Source organism: Mesoplodon mirus, assembly GCF_964341445.2.
Source record: "Mesoplodon mirus genome assembly, chromosome: 17".
Lineage (NCBI taxonomy): Eukaryota > Metazoa > Chordata > Mammalia > Artiodactyla > Ziphiidae > Mesoplodon > Mesoplodon mirus.
This window is the reverse complement of record NC_138993.1, coordinates 50899593-50918442: the sequence shown is the minus strand read 5'-3', so window position 1 is coordinate 50918442 and position 18850 is coordinate 50899593. Positions and strand designations below refer to the sequence as shown.

The window sequence follows — 18850 nt, the reverse complement described above, 5'->3', positions numbered from 1 at the left end:
CTAAAAGCTGGTTCTTTGTGAAGGTAAACAAAATTGATAAACCTTTAGCCAGACTCATCAAGAAAAATAGGGAGAGGACCCAAATCAATAAAATTACAAGTGAAAAAGGAGAAGTCACAACGGACACCACAGGAATGCAAAGCATCATAAGAGACTACTACAGGCAACTCTATGCCAATAAAATGGACAACCTGGAAGAAATGGACACATTCTTAGAAAGGTATAAACTTCCAAGAATGAACCAGGAAGAAATAGAAAAGATGAACAGACCAATCACAAGTAATGAAATTGAAACTGGGATTAAAAATCTTACTACCAACTAAAGTCCAGGACCAGGTGGCTTCACAGGTGAATTCCATCAAACATTTAGAGAAGAGCTAACAGCCATCCTTCTCAAACTCTTCCAATATTGCAGAGGAAGGAGTACTCCCATACTCATTCTACCATCACCCTGATACCAAAACCAGTCAAAGATACTTCAAAAAAAGAAAATTACAGATCAATATCACTGATGAATACAGATGCAAAGAACCTCAACAAAATACTAGCAGATAGAATCCAACAACACATTAAAAGGATCATACACCATTATTAAGTGGGATTTATCCCAGCAATGCAAGGATTCTTCAGTATACGCAAATCAATCAGTGTGATACACCATATTAACAAATTGAAGGATAAAACCATATGATCATCTCAGTAGATGCAGAAAAATCTTTTAACAAAATTCAACACCCATTTATGTTGAAAACTCTCCAGAAAGTGGGCATAGAGGGAACCTACCTCAACATAATAAAGGCCATATACAACAAACCCACAGCAACCATCAGTCTCAATGGTGAAAAACTGAAAGCATTTCCTCTAAGATCAGGAACAAGACAAGGCTGTCCACTGTCACCACTATTATTCAACATAGTTTTGGAAGTCCTAGCCATGACAATCAGAGAAGAAAAATAAATGAAAGGAATAAAAACTGGAAAAAAAGAAATAAAACTGTCACTGTTTGCAGATGACATGATACTGTACATAGAGAATCCTTAAGATGCCACCAGAAAACTACTAGAGCTAATCAGTGAATTTGGTAAAGTTCCAGGATACAAAATTAATGCACAGAAATCTCTTGCATTCCTATACACTAAGAACAAAATATCAGAAAGGGAAATTAAGGAAACAATCCCATTCACCATTGCAACAAAAAGAATTAAATACCTAGGAATAAACATACCTAAGGAAGTAAAAGACCTGTGCTCAGAAAACTACAAGATACTGATGAAAGAAATCAAAGGTGATACAAACAGATGGAGAGATATACCATGTTCTTGGATTGGAAGAATCAACATTGTGAAAATGACTATACTACCCAAAGCAAACTACAGGTTCAGTGCAATCCGTATCAAATTACCAATGGCATTTCTTACAGAACTAGAACAAAAAAATCTTCAAATTTGTATGGAGACACAAAATACCCTGAATAGCCAAAGCAATCTTGAGGGGAAAAAAACTGAGCTGTAGTAATCAGACTCCCTGACTTCAGACTATACTACAAAGCTGCAGTAATCAAGACAGTATGGTACTGGCACAAAAAAACTGAAATCTAGATCAATGGAGCAGGATAGAAAGCCCAGAGATAAACCCATGCACCTATGGCCAACTAATCTATGAAAAAGAAGGCAAGGATATACAATGGAGAAAAGACAGTCTCTTCAATAAGTGGTGCTGGGAAAACTGGACAGCTACATGTAAAAGAATGAAATTAGAACACTCCCTAACACCATACACAAAAATAAACTAAAGAGATGGATTAAAGAATTAAATATAAGACCATAGGAAGAGCACTCTTTGCCATAAATCACAGCAAGATCTCTTTAGACTCACCTCCTAGAGTAATGGAAATAAAAATTAAAATATACAAATGGGACCTAATGAAACTTAAAAGCTCTTGCACAGCAAAGGAAACTATAAACAAGACGAAAAGACAACCCTTAGAATGGGAGAAAATATTTGTAAACGAATCAACAGACAAAAGATTAATCTCCAAAATATATAAACAGCTCATGCAGCTCAATATTAAAAAAAAAAAAAACCAACCCAAAAATGGGCAGAAGACCTAAATAGACATTTCTCCAAAGAAGAAATACAGATGGCCAAGAGGCACATGAAAAGCTGCTCAACATCATTAATCATTAGAGAAATGCAAATCAAAACTACAGTGAGGTATCACCTCACACTGGTTAGAGTGGGCATCATCAGACAATCTACAAATAGCAAATGCTCTGGGGTGTGGAGAAAAGGGAACTCTCTTGCACTGTTGGTGGGAATGTAAATTGATACAGCCACTATGGAGAACAGTATGGAGGTTCCTTAAAAAACTAAAAATAGAAGTACCATATGACCCAGCAATCCCACTACTGGGCATATACGCAGAGAAAACCATAATTCAAAAAGACACATGCACCCCAATGTTCATTGCAGCACTATTTACAATAGCCAGGTCATGGAAGCAACCTAAATGCCCATCGACAGATGAATGGATAAAGAAAATGTGGTACTTATATACAGTGGAGTATTAGCCATAAAAAGGAATGAAATTCGATCATTTGTAGAGACGTGGATGGACCTAGAGACTGTCATACAGAATGAAGTAAGTCAGAAAGAGAAAAACAAATATTGTGTATTAACACATATATGTGGAATCTAGAAAAATGGTACAGATGAACCAGCCTGCAAGGTAGAATTATAGACACAGAAGAAACGTACGGACACCAAGCGAGGAAAGCGGGGTTGTGGGGAGGTGGTGGTGGTATGAATTAGGAGATTGGGATTGATGTATATACACTAACATGTATAAAATAGATAACTAGTAAGAGCCTGCTGTATAAAAAATAAAATTTGAAAAAAAGTCTATAATACGATACAAGAATATATATATATAAAATAAATTTAAAAATAAAATATACAAATGTTCTCTTTTACCCAACAGGTGTGCAAAACCCATTCTGGTATTCTTGGAAAGGGTTTAGCGCTTTCTCATTCACCAACTATATTGGAGGCACTAGAAGGAAACTTACCACTTCAAATCCAAAGCAATGAACAGTCCTTTCTGGATGATTTTATTGCTTGTGTCCCAGGATCAAGTGGTGGAAGGCTTGCGAGGTAATGTATATTAAGTACTACAATGACTTCCTTTCAGGGCTTGCCTCAGTCTTCATTTCTGAAGAGAAATGAGAGGGGAGTCGTTAGGATGTTACGGTGCTGCCTAAGATAATCTAGTTTGTGTTTTGGACTTGCCGAAGTATAAAATGGTAGTTAATATTTCAAAGTATTTTTAAAATATATAGTAGTTGTTAAAAATACATAGAACACCTGGTAAAATTGAGAAGTCTGTGTACTTGATAGTAGTGTTTAATATCTACTAAACTCCTAAGTTTATCACTATATTTACTTTAATATGAGTTTTTACCAAATCTACAATTAATGCAAATATAAATTTAGAATTTAAATTAAATCATTTGAGGTTGTGGATTTCTCATTTATTTTGTTGCTATCTGCTTTTTTGTAAAGATGAAAAGAACAAATATGCTGACTTGTGATTTTACTAGTAAATATAGAAATATGACTTTTTTCTGGCTTTAATTTTAAAACTACAGAGATTACTCTTTAGTTTTTAAAAACCAAAATGGTGATTGGAGAAGAATAGAAAATCTTTTAAGTCAGCCTCCGTGCTATCTTTATGGACTTCTTATGTAATGCATGGCAAAATTACTCATTACTCATCTCACAGGACAACTGGAATGTAGATCATGGATATGATGATCATGAATTCAGGCATGGATATAACAAAGTACAGAAAATAGGCCAAATTTACATGGAAGAGAGGGTAGAAGGGAAGATAGTTAAGAAATTGTGTAAAGGGAAGCAGCCGCATAGCACAGGGAGATCAGCTTGGTGCTTTGTGACCACCTAGAGGGGTGGGATAGGGAGGGTAGGAGGGAGATGCAAGAGGGAGGGCATATGCGGATATATGTATACGTGTAGCTGATTCACTTTGTTACACAGCAGAAACTAACACACCATTGTAAAGCAATTATACTCCGGTAAAGATATTTAAAAAAAAAAGAGAAGCTAGACAACGTATCTTTAACCTGCTTGCTCTCCAGCAAGCAGAATATCACTTCTGTCCCTGCTTTGACAGACACCCTGCTCTTTTCCAGGCTTTCAGGTTGGCAAATTCAGCAGGCCTCCCTTAAGGAGTGTATTTGGGACTTCAAAGTATATGCAACCTAAATTCATTTTCTTGCTTATTTTAAATCAGCTATAGTTAAAATTTCAAATTTCCTGATTTTAAAATTATTTCTATTTTATTTGTAATCATCAGAAATCTAATATGCTTCAGCATGTTTTTTGATGAATTTGTCATTAACTATTTTCAAGGGATACACTTGTGGTCATTATCACTGAATCAGAAATGAAGATACCATTTTAGCATTTTGTTAGATATAAGTTTTATTCATTTGGCTTAGTTTCATGTTAATCATTGAAGATGTTGATGAATGTTTGGTTTTTTGTTTACTTGTTGTTTTCATTACTGCTAGGTGGCTTCAGCCAGATTCCTATGCTGATCCTCAGAAAACATCTTTGATTCTGAATAAGGATGATATTCGTTGTGGTTGGCCTACCACCATCACTGTTCAAACAAAAGACCAGTATGGAGATGTGGTACACGTTCCCAATATGAAGGTAATTATATTGGGATTGTATTAGTAGACAACTATGTACTGACTGTTGTAACTAATAAAATTTTAGAAATGGCAAGTGCTTACAGTCCCTATGCAGTACCCTCTTTAGATACACGTAATGAAGGAAGCCAAAAAATTGTTTAAATGGCTTGTTTATATTAATCAGTACTCAACTTTCCAAGGTATCTATTTTTTGGTTTGTCTTTTTACATTTTGCTAGGTGCTGTGGTGATTCCAAGGAAGGATAAGAAAGTGTCTGTACAAAGAGTGCTAAGCACACAGAGGGAAGGCCATTAATACATAAGTGACTGAATAAATCAATGAAAGAATACATTTTAAAATTGTGTACCTATCTTTTAAAAGACTCAAATACATTTTGCATTTGGTACTGTTGAAACAAGCTTTAAAATATAATATTGATACTTATTAAATAAATTAGAAATGCATAAATTTGGATTGTAAAAGAATGAGGATTGGAACTAGTCATGTGCTATATTGAAGGATATAGTTCTTTGGATACCTTTTCCCTGAAACATGAATTAATAATGACATTTCAGAGCATATTGTAATGCATGATATTAAGTCCTTTGTGATATAATCTATTAATTAAATACCTTAAACTTTTATTATATTTCTGAAAATAGTCAATATTGAACGAAAATTTGTATAGGCAATCCCTAGCCACCCCTGCCCCCCAAGTTGTATTACAAAGTGATTTGGTTGTTTGGAACTTAGAGTTGATTAAGTCACAAAATCTTTTTTACTCACAGAGCAGCTGATTTTAGCTCAATATTACCTTTTTTTTAAAGACTTTTTTTTTTTTTTTTTTTTTTTCTGTACGCGGGCCTCTCACTGTTGTGGCCTCTCCCGTCGCGGAGCACAGGCCCCGGACGCACAGGCTCAGCGGCCATGGCTCACGGGCCCAGCCGCTCCGCGGCATACGGGATCCTCCCAGACCAGGGCATGAACCCGTATCCCCTGCATCGGCAGGCGGACTCTCAACCACTGCGCCACCAGGGAGGCCCAAGACTTTTTTGATGTGAACCATTTCGTTTTTTCTTCTTTTTTTAAAAAAAAAATAAATTTATTTATTTATGGTTGCGTTGGGTCTTCGTTACTGCACGCAGGCTTTCTCTAGTTGCAGCAAGTGGGGCTACTCTTCACTGCAGTGTGCGGCCTTTTCATCACAGTGGTTTCTCTTGTTTCAGAGCACAGGCTCTAGTGCTTGGGCTTCAGTAGTTGTGGCACATGGGCTTAGTTGCTCTGCAGCATATGGGATATTCCCAGACCAGGGCTTGAACCCATGTCCCCTGCATTGGCAGGCAGATTCTTAACCACTGCACCACCAGGGAAGTCCCAGAACTATTTCAACTACTTGATTTATACCATGAAGAAGCACAGTGCCACTGGAGCCTCTAACTTGACTCATAGTAAAAAAAGACAAGAGACATATAGTTCACATGTCTTAAGACCAGTAAGTAAAACTGTATGGAAAAGTATTTGACCCTGATACTAAACAAAAATCAGTCTCTTTACCAGTGGCTTTCAAGGTTTTGGCCATGACCCCCAGCAAGGATTTGCATTATGACCCAAACGTACATATATAGGGTGGAAGAGTATGTACTCTTAGTTACATACAATATACATAATACACATTCATACAGTATGCTGCACTCTTATACTTTCCCTTATATCTTACTTTTGAAAGGAAGATCACACCCCATCAAAGCAATTTCAGGCCTGCTAAGAATTACTCTTTAGAATGCAAAAAGCATCACAGATTATAAGAAAAAAATTGAACAGAGAAAAAAGTAATTCTGAAAGTGATATAAAAAATCACTCCACTCAAGGACAGAGTTTTGATCACAATACAGTATACATTAATATATTGAGGGGTTTGTGTATTCACTGATGAATTTCTCACTTAAGTGTATGTAGTGAGTTGTTAAATCCAGTCTTTGAACCCACAGCAAGTTCCTTATTCATGTGACTACGTTGTAGTTACCATTTTCCAGGTCGGCATAACATTTCATTTCTTTTTAATGTTCATACTGTTATGCCTATAGTGTATCTTCCGCTGTATTTTCCTGTGTTTCCACCTTGCTTTGTTGTCTCTTACTCCATTCTGGTACCTGGGTTGTTTACATCTTACATTTCAGAGTCAGACTTTATGCTTTTATCTTTTGTTCTCCTCTTTGGGTTCTTTTTTTAGCCACATGATCTGTCTCTCTTTCTTTACTTCCTCTTTTTTTTCCCCTACATATTTTGCTTCTTGAGGGCGAGAAGCCCTAAATCTCATACTCAGTATGCTCAAGTTCATATCAGATTTATGTCTAATTTAGAAACCGTATCTAGGAAACTCCAGTAAATACTATTTAGGAAAAGTGATTTGCATACCTCTTGATGTTTAATTTATTATATCACATTATCATACTAGCTGAAAATAAAATTAGTTCAATCTGTTTTGTTTTCAGCCTGATAGCACAAGAAGTTTTAGGAGCATTTTAGACTTCTCAAAAACTACTGAAGTATCCTTATGTAGTAATAACCAATTATTTGGAACAAAGAAGTTGGTTTGCAGATAATATTTCAGTGAGATCCAAAATCCTTTTTAAAGCAGCAAGTGTTATTGTTTTTTTTTAACTTATAAAATGATTATTCCAAGGAAACCTTATTTAATGAAAAGAGAAAGTTGTATTGGAAATAAAAGAATAACAAATTTTACAAAGAAGCACAGTTTATGAAAGAAAGCAGGATGGTTATCATTTTATATCTCAGTACTCCTAGAGTATGAAATTATTCAGTGATTTACTTCAAGGTTCGTAGTACATAAGCAGATGTACTTCTACTGTTAATTTACTTAGGGTAAATATAGTTGTTTAATGAAAGATTAAATCAAAATAGTACATATAAAAATAGTGGCTATAATTTAAAATCAAACGTCTTAGAATTTGGAAGCATTTGCTTTTTTTTCCTTTTTATTACATTTAAGTTTAAAGCTTTTAATGGTGCCAATGTATATGAGCTGAAGAATTTTACCATGTACCTTTAAACTTCTGTGTTTTAAATGTAAGATGGGTTTTTAATATTTTCAGAGCCTTATATCAATCCAAATACTGATTTCTCATAACCCCAACTAAAGATGGTGGTTATTTAATGGAATGTATTTGCTAGCTACACTTAACTTTATATATAGACACTGAGAGTCTCAAACTACTGACTCCCTAGAATGGCATTAATAAGAATAATACACGTTAAAGACATTCCACATTTCTGGGGTGTCTCTCAAATACTTAAGTAATATTGTCACTTTCTTTTATGCAATCCTTTCTATTCCTGTGAAGAGCTTGATGTTGAATTACCTGTTCTTGCCAACCACAAAAGTAGTGTCTGAAAAGAACAGAAGAAATTTTGGGAGACCCTCAGAATGATAAAGAGCTAAAGTGGTATTTAAATTGTTTGTAACTTTGTGGTTGCCTAGGGATTGAGTGTTTTTTGCCAATGCATAAACAAATAAATAACAATAAAATGTTTTGTTATAATTCCTGGAAAGTATTTCTGAGTATTGTTTATGAGACAATTTATACTTTCAGTGTTTTAAAATGCCTTAGGAAGTCTGTTCTTTGCATCTCTACAGTAAAGTATAGATAAAAGATATCCCCATATTATTGTTGAAGAAGCTGAGTTGGAAAGTTTAATTATTGATAGGTTGCTTAGCTCTAATAGTTCGTGTTGGTGACAAAACTATCTAATAGTACTCTTTTTGCAGAGTAAATAAACATCTTTAAGCTTTAGGTATAAGATTTGTTTTATTAGCTGTTAATTTCTAAGATACCTATCAATGGAGTACTTTTTCTTCTGCAAAGCAATATAGCTAAAATTGAGATCAGTGCTTTAAAATATGTGAAGATTGCTGGCAAGTATTTATACCTGAATTACCAGATAAAATAATTTAATGTTAGCCCCTGCAAGAATGTAGATTCGTTTGACTGTCCTTTCCTGGACTTTATTAATGGCGGCCTTTGTTTTTATTTTGTGTTTTGATATTTATGATTATTTATTCCCAAAAACAAGGCCTCTCTTTTACACTGTGTTCAGGACCCCTATTGAGGTGGAACCATCTTGATCATTCTGGCAATGTTAAATAATCTTTGAAAGGAATGCCCAAGAGGGACGAGTGATAACATAAAATGTATAGAATTGTGAGTTTATAATTGTGTAAATTGCTTCTTTTGATGTGTTACGGACAGTTATATAATAATAGCATTTGGTTTTTATAATATCATGGTTAGGTGGAAGTGAAAGCCGTTCCTGTTTCTCAGAAAAAAACATCTTTACAACAAGAGCAAGTAAAGAAACCTCAAAGGATTCCTGGCAGTCCTGCAGTAACAACTGTACCTTCTAATACTGACATGACTTTTGGTGGGCTGGCATCACCAAAGCTGGATGTTTCATATGAACCAATGATAGTGAAGGAGGCTCGATATATTGCCGTAACAATGATGAAGGTAATCTGTTTTACTTATCAGAAAAATTTTATTTTTTCACCGTTCATTCATTTAACACACATTTCAGTGATTCAAACTCAGATACAAATCACAGGTCTGGAGAGTTCTTGATAGATGTCAAACTTGCAATGTTTTTTTAAGGATAATGTTATTTTCCTATGGAGGATTTTCATTCGTTCTTGGCAGAAGTCTAGAGAGGTTTCCAGTTGTAGATCAAGTTAATTCAATCAGAGATTGAGATGTTTGGAAACTGGATTTCATTTCCTGCAGACGTACTTGTCTATTTTCAATTTACCAGTACTCCTAGGACATAGCCCTTCAGGGATTCAGAGTTTACCTAGGCCCCCTTTAACTTTGGGTTCTTCCAAATGCCAGGCTCATCTCTTTGGGTTTCTTACTCCTTTAGGCTTTTTAGCTCTTTGGTGCCTTTAGACAGATTAAAAAACAATTTTTTTTTTGTCCAGCTTTTTTAGTTATCTTTAGAGGCAATGTTAGTCTAAATTATCAAGATGGTTGTTATTTGAAGTAGAAGTTAGGAATTATGCTATTTTCAGAGAGCAGTGGTGAGCCATTGAAGGCTTTCAGTTGGAGGAATGGCATGATTAGATTTGTGTTTTATAAAGATCATAGTGGAATATGGAGAATGTAGTTAGGAGGATAATCAAGAGACATGGTTTGGTTTAAGTCTCTTTAGGAGACTGTTGACTTAATCTGGTGAGATATACTGATCCCTTGGACTAGTGAGTTGTCAATTAGGGTAGATTCAAGAGATATTTAGGATAGATTAAGACTTAGTGGCTAATGGATATGGGGTAAAGAGAAAGGTAGGAAATAAAAAATGGAGTTCACATTTTGAGCTTGAGTAGTGAGGCTGATAGTGTTGGAGAAGGGGCAGATTTTGGTTGAGGAAGATAACAGATTCAGCTTTTGATGTGATGAGTTTTAGATATCTCTGAAATATCCATATGAGGATATATAAAAAGAAGTTGGAACTAAAAACCTGAAGTGATCGCAGTCTTACCTCAAGAAAAGAATTGGAGAATCATCAGTACTTGTATTACTCATGAAATTATGGAAACAGATGATCTCTATCTAACGTGGCGAGAGGAGAGGGAAGTTCCAGGACTGGGTCCTGAGGAACATCAGTATCAGTGATTCTCAAACATTTGTCCACATCAGAATCATCTGGAACTCTTATTTATTTATTTATTTTTCTTTAAAAAATAAATTTATTTATTTATTTTTGGCTGCATTGGGTCTTCATTGCTGCGTGCTGGCTTTCTCTAGTTGTGGTGAGCCGGGGCTACTCTTCATTGCAGTGCATGGGCTTCTCATTGCGGTGGCTTCTCTTGTTGTGGAGCACGGGCTCTAGGCACGCGGGCTTCAGTAGTTGTGGCACGTGGGCTCAGTAGTTGTGACTCGTGGACTCTAGAGCACAGGCTCAGTAGTTGTGGTGCACGGGCTTAGTTGCTACGCGGCATGTGGGGTCTTCCCACACCAGGGCTTGAACCCACGTCCCCGGCATTGGCAGGCATTCTTAACCACTGCGCCACCAGGGAAACCCCGTGGATCACTTATTTAAAACGGAAATTTTCCTACCATCCAAAGATTTAGATCCAGTAGGTCTGAAAAGAGGTTCCAAAACTCACGTGTAAAACAAATATGCAGAATGATTCAGGTTCAAAAGCTATACTTTGAGAAATACTGATTTACAAGATAGATAAATTAAAAAACAAAAGAAATGAAAATGGAAACAACATTGGCGAGAATACCAGCCAAAGGGCTAGTACAAAGTAGGACACCAGCTCTTAACCTTTGCCACTTTTCCCCCCATGTTGCATATGGCAACTCATTTCATCCTCATAACAACCCTATAAATGACTGTTTCTTATTCCCATGTTACACATGTGGAAATTGAAGCACAGAGAGGTTGAATAACTTGCCCAAGGGCACACAATGACAGAGAGTCTGATTCCAGATTTGATTTTCCTACTTCCCCCAACTACCTTATGCCATGTCCTGAAGGTCATAGAAAGCTGTTTAAGACAGGTTAACAATGTTATGCTGCAGAGTGAAGTCTTGAAAAGGATCTAGCAGTGATCAGTGATCTTGGCAGGAGCAGCTTTAGAGGCATAGTCAGTTGATTAATTTGTAGATGAAGAGGAAGTGAAGATAGCTAAAGGCAAAACGAATATAGATAAGTCTTTCAAGGTGTTTGGTTATAAAAAGAAACAGAGGAAATGGGATTGAGTGAAGGCTTTAGAGTCTGAGACTGAATATAGAAAGACATGTTTTAATATTGATGAGGAGACGATTGAGAAGAAGGGAACAATGAAGATACTCCAAGAGATAAAAATAGTATCTGTAGCTCAGGTGGAGGGATTGGCTGTATGTAGGAGTATTGCCTCTTTCACTGTACCAGGAGAGGGAAAAGAAAAGAATTAATACAATTGCTAATAAATTTGTAGGTTGTGCAGCAAAGAATTATTTATGATAGCAATTATATGTTTTAGATCGGAGATGGGAGTGATGAATCTTAGGGTCAAGATTTTGAAACAAAGGGAAAAAATGAAATAGTCATTGTAGAGAACGAAGAGAAACTGATCAGAAAAGACTTATCAGACATCCTTGGAGAATCAGTTGAATTGAAGATCCTGTATTAACAGTGCAATGTGAGTCTTATGAACACGAATAAGATAATCACTTGGATTGATTCGGCATGGACCTTGTGCCAGATAGTTCAACAAAAGAGCAGTGACTGAGAAGGAAGCTGAGCATATGGTGGTTAAAGAAAAGACAGCGAAACCCAGCTGGTTTGGAAGGGAAAATAAAAGTGGCTTCAGAGAGAGAAATTTAAGGAGGTGAGAAGGACTAGAAATCTAAGAATAGATGCGGTAGGAGTTATGGAGGCAGAGAGCAGAGCAGGCCATTTTATTTGGATATCAGAGATTGATCAGTTCTGAGTAACATCACAGGTCTGTGCATTGGTACAAGTGGCTGAAACAAAGTTAAAGTTGAGATTATTGAGGTTGAAGAAATAAAGGAACTGAAAAGCTAGAGTTTTGGATGAGTTGTCCACAATTAAAGAATTTGAAGCTAAATATTCTCATTCATTTCAACTTTTTTTAAAGAGATTTAGTTTCTGGACTCCTTACCTCCCTAATTATTCTTTTAGTTTCCTATGAATATACTTAGGTTTGTGTAATTTCTTTTGAAAATCTAGTTACCAGAACTGAATTCAGTATTTCAGGAATGTTCTGAGAGGCCCAGGTTAAGGCAGTTACAGAATACCATTCCCAAACTGTCTCTCTGAGATATTAATTCATGTTCCAGGAAAGTGGATCCTCTTGTATCAACCACTCACAGATACCGTGCTACCGGTACGTGTGCTACCCAGTAGTGAACTAAATATGGTGGAGGATGTAAAAGTGAGATATGATCTATCCTTTCATTATTAAATAGAATAATATGTATTTGAGGGAAATTGTTGGAGTAGAAAACCCATTGTACTGTGAATCTGGAAACCTGAGTTTTCCTGCTATTAACACCGTTGTAATCTTGTTAGACTTACCCTGAAATTGCATTTTCCTCACTTGTAACTTTTTAGTAGGTGACAGAAGCTAGGTCATTTCTAAATCACTTTCATGGAAATAGCGAGGGTGGGGCGAAGGAAGGGGGCTTGTGAGTGGTGTGGGTGTGCTTCTCTTTGCTGTAACTATAGTAGTAGTTAGAAATGAATGAGCAATTGGAGAACTTTACCTGAACCTTGAAAGGTTTATTTGGAATTGCTGCAGGAATATAAAAGTATTGGAAATAATGTGACAAGTTTCATGTACCTACAACCCATTTTTATCTTTACATTTAACCAAACTTTTTCAGATCTTTTTGTTATTTCTGTTAAGAGACAGATTGTTAACAGTACAATTGCAACCCTCTGTAAACCCTTCTCCCTGGACCCATTCCCATCCCGTCCCTAGAGGTAACCACTGTCCTGAAGGTAATTAATGGTTCTTCTTCCCCAGATACATTTTTTGTATTTTACTGAGTACAAATTAATCTATAAGGAATATAGTATTTAGAATTTTGTGTATTTTTCAGAAGTTTATAAAAATGGTATCATATGCATCTATCACTTTGCCAGTGTTTGCCCAACATTGTTTTTAAGGTTTAGTCATGTAGCTGTAGTGCATTCAATTTATCTGCTTTGAAGTATTCCAGTGTATTACTGTTCCATAATTTGTTCATTCCCCTACTGATGGGCCTTTAGGTTGTTTCTAGTTTTTTCACTACTGTAAATTGTATTGAAATAAACATCCTTGTATATGTCTCCTTTTGCACATGAGCGAGAGTTTTTCTAAGATATATATCTAGAAGTGGAACTGCTGGATAGTAGGACATACCTGTCTTCAGCTATATTAAATATTGCCAAAATTTATATGCCCATGAGCAATGTATCAAAATGCTAGGTACTTCATGTTCTCACCAGCATTTGGTTCTTACCAGCACAACTTGATGACTGTGATAGGATCTCTTGTTGTTTTAATTTGCATTTTCTTGATCCGCAGTCTAGTTGAATAACTTTTCAAATGTTTATTGGCCTTTCAGATTTCCCTCTTCAGTGACTTGCCTTTACTCACTTTTCTTTTGTGTTGTTTCTGTCTTTTGTATTGATTTCTTCTGTATATATTATGGATTCATATCCCGTTAAGGTTAAATGAATTACGAATCCCCTTGTCCCAGGTGAAGGCTTAACTTTGCCATTTCTTTATAGTGTCATTGTTTTGGAGAAATTTAAAATTTTAATGTGCTCAAAACATATTATCTTTTTCTTCTTCTGAATTTGTTGATGTTTTATTTGTTACATCTGGGTCTTTAACACACCTAGAATTTATTTTTGTAAATGGTGTGATGTAGGTAATTGAGTTTTTTCTTTTTCTCCTGTATGGATAACCAGTTGTCTCAGCACCATTTATTGAATGTTCTATCAGTGCGTTAGTTAAGAACGTTTCTAATGATTTTGTGATTCTTGCTCATCTCTTTCTTAAAGGTTTATGAAAATTACTCATTTGAAGAACTGCGTTTTGCATCACCGACTCCTAAGAGGTGAGGATAATTTTCTCAAAGCATAGCCAAAACATGTGTTGCCAACTGCTTATAACTAAGATCACCCTGCATTCCAACCTTATTTTCTATAAATAAATATAGGATTTAAAAATTCCTGGTAGAGATTTTTTTTTTAACATCCTTATTGGAGTATAATTGCTTTACAATGTTGTGTTAATTTCTGCTCTGTAACAAAGTGAATCAGCTATACGTATACATATAGCCCCATATCCCCTGGAAGAGATTTACGACAGGTTTTATAATGTGTAGATTCACAGGTAGAATGTATTTATATTGAACTGTAGTACTGCCAATATGTTACATAATACTAAGGTACTAAAGTATCTAAAAGTATATAAATTGGCTTGTAAAGCATTGGTTAGTTTGTTTTTTCTCTTTTTGTTGCCCTCTCCCTTCACCTAATGAGTGGCAGAGCGATTTCAGTGTATGTTGTATTTGTATTTTCAGTTATGAAGTCCTTTATTTTTAAGCCCCTGGGTAATTATTTTAACTCCAGATTGAAGCAGATTTTCTGAAACAGAGTTTTTGGCTTACTATTTTATTTGCTTGTTAGGAGAAGTACTTTTTAAAACAGTTGCTTGGAAAAACTTATTAGATGGATTGTACTTTAGACAGACCACCTCTGTAGAATTTAGAAAAAGCTCTGAAGTGAATCTGAAACAGCATTAACTTAAAATTAACTTAATTAGAAATTAATTAACTTATTAGAGATTATCCAGCAGAAGAGGGGTTTGCCAAGATTGGCCGGCAGACCCAACCAGGCATGTTTTTGTAAAGTTATATTAGAACACAGCCTTGCTCATGAGCTGATGTATCGTCTGTGGCTGTTTTTACACTACAGTGACAGAGTTAAAAAGTTGTGACAAAGACTGCTTGGCACAATAGACTAAAATACCATTAAAGAAAATGTTACTGATCCCTGGTATCATGATTTTTATGGGGATCAAAAAGTCTGAGAAATGAGCAAGAGTTTTTTGTTTTGCTGGGTGCTGGGGTGAGGAGGAAATAATAATTCTTCTTTGGGTATATTAAAATTGAGATGCCAAGATGCCTCTTAGTTATGCAAGTGGGGATATTTCCAGGGCAGCGGGAAATGCCAGTTCGAAATTCAGGGGAGAAATAAATGTTTGAGTCATCTTTATACATATGGTATTTAAAACTGAGGAATGGATGACTGGTCAACTAGAGAGATGACACTGAAAGAAAAAAGAAGATCTAGACCCAAATCCTGGGGCATTCTGTAAGTTAAAGGGTGCTCAGAAAAGGGAGAGCCAACAAAACACTGAGAAAGAATGGCCAGTGAGGTACAAGAAAAACCAGAAAAGTGTTGCAGAAGGTTTTTCAAGAAAGGAGGAGTTGTCAGCTGTTATTAAATGCTACTGAGAGGTTGCTGAGGATGAAGAAGCAATGATTGGATTTGGGGACATGGTGGTCATTGGTGACTGTGACATGATCAATTGCAATGAAGTGTTGGGAGCAAAAGCCTAGTGAGGATAATAAGCTTTGGAAGAGAATCGGAAATGAGGAAACGGAGAGTGATTGTAGGTAATTCTTTAGATAAGTTTTGCTGTAAATGGGAAAAAATATATGAGGCCATATTAGGGAAGGCTGTAATATCAAGGGGAGGTGTTTAAGATGGAAGATTCTGAGTTTGTTTGTATAGAAAGGAAAGAGAAATAGAAACGATCCAGTAAAAGTGGGAGAAATTGACGGTGAATGAGAGAGAGCAAGATAATTGCATCACAGAAGTGCTGACGGAACGAGATTCACAGCCCAAATGGAGTGGCTGGCTTTGGACAAGACCCAGGACACTCCTTCCATTGTAACAGGAGGTAGATGAAAATAGGTTTAATCTGATTGCAACTTTGAGGTTGTATCTGATTGCTTCTGTTTTTCACTGAAGAAAGTGATGAGGTCATGATCAGCTGAGAGTGAGGAAGAGTGGTGCTAGAGGTTTGAGGTGAGGAGGAAAAAGTAAATTCAATCATGGAGAGTAGGAAAACATGCTCTGACAGTAGGATTGCTATTCATTGTGATAATACAATCAGAAATTTTATGTTTGCTGATACATGTTAATGATGATGTCAGCTGTTTAACCAAAAGTAAATGTTGCATTACCCATCTTATTTCCTTTCAGGCCCAGTGAGAATATGCTGATTCGGGTCAATAACGATGGCACTTACTGTGCAAATTGGACTCCGGGGGCTCTTGGACTCTACACCATTCATGTTACAATCGATGGCATTGAAATAGGTATTTTTTTTTTTAAGTTGTGAGCTACTTAGTGCAAAGAGCTAGAATCAAAATCCTCTTTCTGTTCTAGTTTGCCCTTGAACATGTGTCACAGACATGGACAGATTTCATAACTTTTAGGGGGCTTCATATCCTCCTTTAGAATGAGTACTTAATTCGTGCATTGTTAAGGTCTTAAAATGTTGTAATAATTTATGGGTCATTGTAGCCCTCATGATTCCTTCCCTGCATTCCCTGATGTGGCTGGTCAGGTTCGATCTCCTCCATGCTGTGCTATAACCATGTGCATGCCTCGTCTCCCTACCCCGTGGTATGTCTGTCTTCCCTTCCTGGCTGTGAGCAGACACCTCTTTCATCTTTGGATCTCCCAGTCTGGCTCAGTGCCTGGCGCATGATGGCTGCTCAATAAATACTTGCCGAAAGGATGAATTTTTTTTACCTACCACTAACTTTGAAAAATATATTGCTTTTCCTTTGGGCATTAATCTTTCTCTTTTCTTTATTTTTAAACTATCCATATAATAGGACAACAGTAGGACAACAAAGCTCTAATAAGTGTTTATCAATATGAATTCCTTATAACACTGTCTTTCCTAATGCTCCTCAAGCAAAAGGGTTCCTATAATCAGGCAGATTTAGAAAGCCCAATATATTGTAGTCCCATCTTAGACATTAATACAATTCATATTATCATATTTGGGATTCTAAGAAATCTTGAAATTAAGAATCCTCTCTAAATTTGTTTAATCCTTATCTTGAGAACCTTACATGTAGGGAAGAGGAGGCAGGTTAGAGATAAAAGTAATACTGATTAACATTCCACCAAAATACCCTTTGGGAAACTTTAAGTAGTTTGTTTTTACAGTGAAGATAAAGAGGTACTTTACATTGTTGTAACCATAGATGTATAGAGTATACATTAATGTAACTATAGGATCAGATATATTAGATTCATCTATACCATCCTAGAGACATTTAGTGGCAGCCTTTGCTGCACTCTTTTATTTCAGCATATCTTCAAAGCCTTTAGTTCAGCAAACTTTCGCTGTTTCTGCGCAAAACATGTTCTAGGTAAGACAATTCCTGGCAAGTGTTGACAACTTACTGATGATTGTAAGATAAAACAGCCAAACAAAATCACATGAAGTAGAATATAAGTAGTGATGTGCAAGGGACACACATTACAGCCGCTCAAAAGTGGAGATAGTCAAGAATGGTTTCTTCTTGACTAATAGCGGGTAAAGGAAACTGATACAAAGTAGATAAGAAAAATCCACTTATATTTGTTTTCTGGAAAGACACTGAAGAAAAAGATTCATAGTTACTTAGAATCATTCATTTTGTTCCCCACCTTCTTAACTTAGCTTTCTCCAAAGGTGACCAAACTGTTAGTAGACTAGGATCTTGCTTGACTGCAGTCAAGGACAGATAATAATTCATTAGAATAAGGAGGATGATAATAGCATTTAATATATATCTAAAAATTTTTATACACACCTTACATATTTTATATATATATTTTTTAAATCATTTCATTCTCACAGCATCTCAGTGAGATAGGTGCTATTCTCATCCCTATTTTATAGATTAAAAAAATGAGGCACAGAGAGTCAAACAGCAGGTGGCAGATGTGGGAACAGCCAAGTCTAACATGAGAAGCCCAGCTCTTAAACACCACACTGTGCTGCCTGTTACTCATGAGATGATTGGTATAGATGATGAGTAGTGTTCTGATTGGTTGTTATGAGATAACGTTTGATCACACAAGCGTTTCTTTTTGATTATTTTGAATTTTTCAGTATTATTTTACATATTCTATAGCCCCTCCTCTTTGCCTTGAACCCCTGAGACACCCCTTTGGAATCTTAAGGTCATTTTTCAGATATTTCTCTCTTAGCTATTAAATATTAATCACCTTAAAAGGACAGAATTCAAATATTTGTTTTAATTGTTTAAAATAGCCTGTGAATGTGTATTAAGTTAGGTTTAAGGGTCCTCCCTCCCTTGTGTTCTCAAGTGTTACAGTTCCCTTCCTTTTCTTACAGATGCTGGCCTAGAAGTAAAAGTAAAAGACCCACCAAAAGGGATGATACCACCAGGAACTCAGCTGGTCAAACCAAAGACTGAGCCTCAACCAAATAAGGTTAGGGTAGAATGAAATCAGAACATGAACTGGTCTGAGATTTATTAATTTTCTTCATTGATGCTTCAAGGTAGCCATCAAACACC

General features: G+C 36.0%; 1 protein-coding gene across 13 annotated transcripts in view; it reads left to right on the top strand.

Annotated features, from left to right (window-relative positions):
• Positions 1-18850, top strand: part of MYCBP2 (MYC binding protein 2) — a 265407-nt gene that overhangs the window by 163810 nt on the left and 82747 nt on the right. For all 13 annotated transcript variants that reach the window (XM_082601985.1, XM_082601982.1, XM_082601988.1 and 10 more), the window contains 6 exons: positions 2981-3153; positions 4593-4737; positions 9029-9244; positions 14292-14347; positions 16506-16621; positions 18667-18764. In XM_082601985.1, the coding sequence (XP_082458111.1) occupies positions 2981-3153; positions 4593-4737; positions 9029-9244; positions 14292-14347; positions 16506-16621; positions 18667-18764 (804 nt within the window). The remainder of the gene's footprint in view (positions 1-2980; positions 3154-4592; positions 4738-9028; positions 9245-14291; positions 14348-16505; positions 16622-18666; positions 18765-18850) is intronic.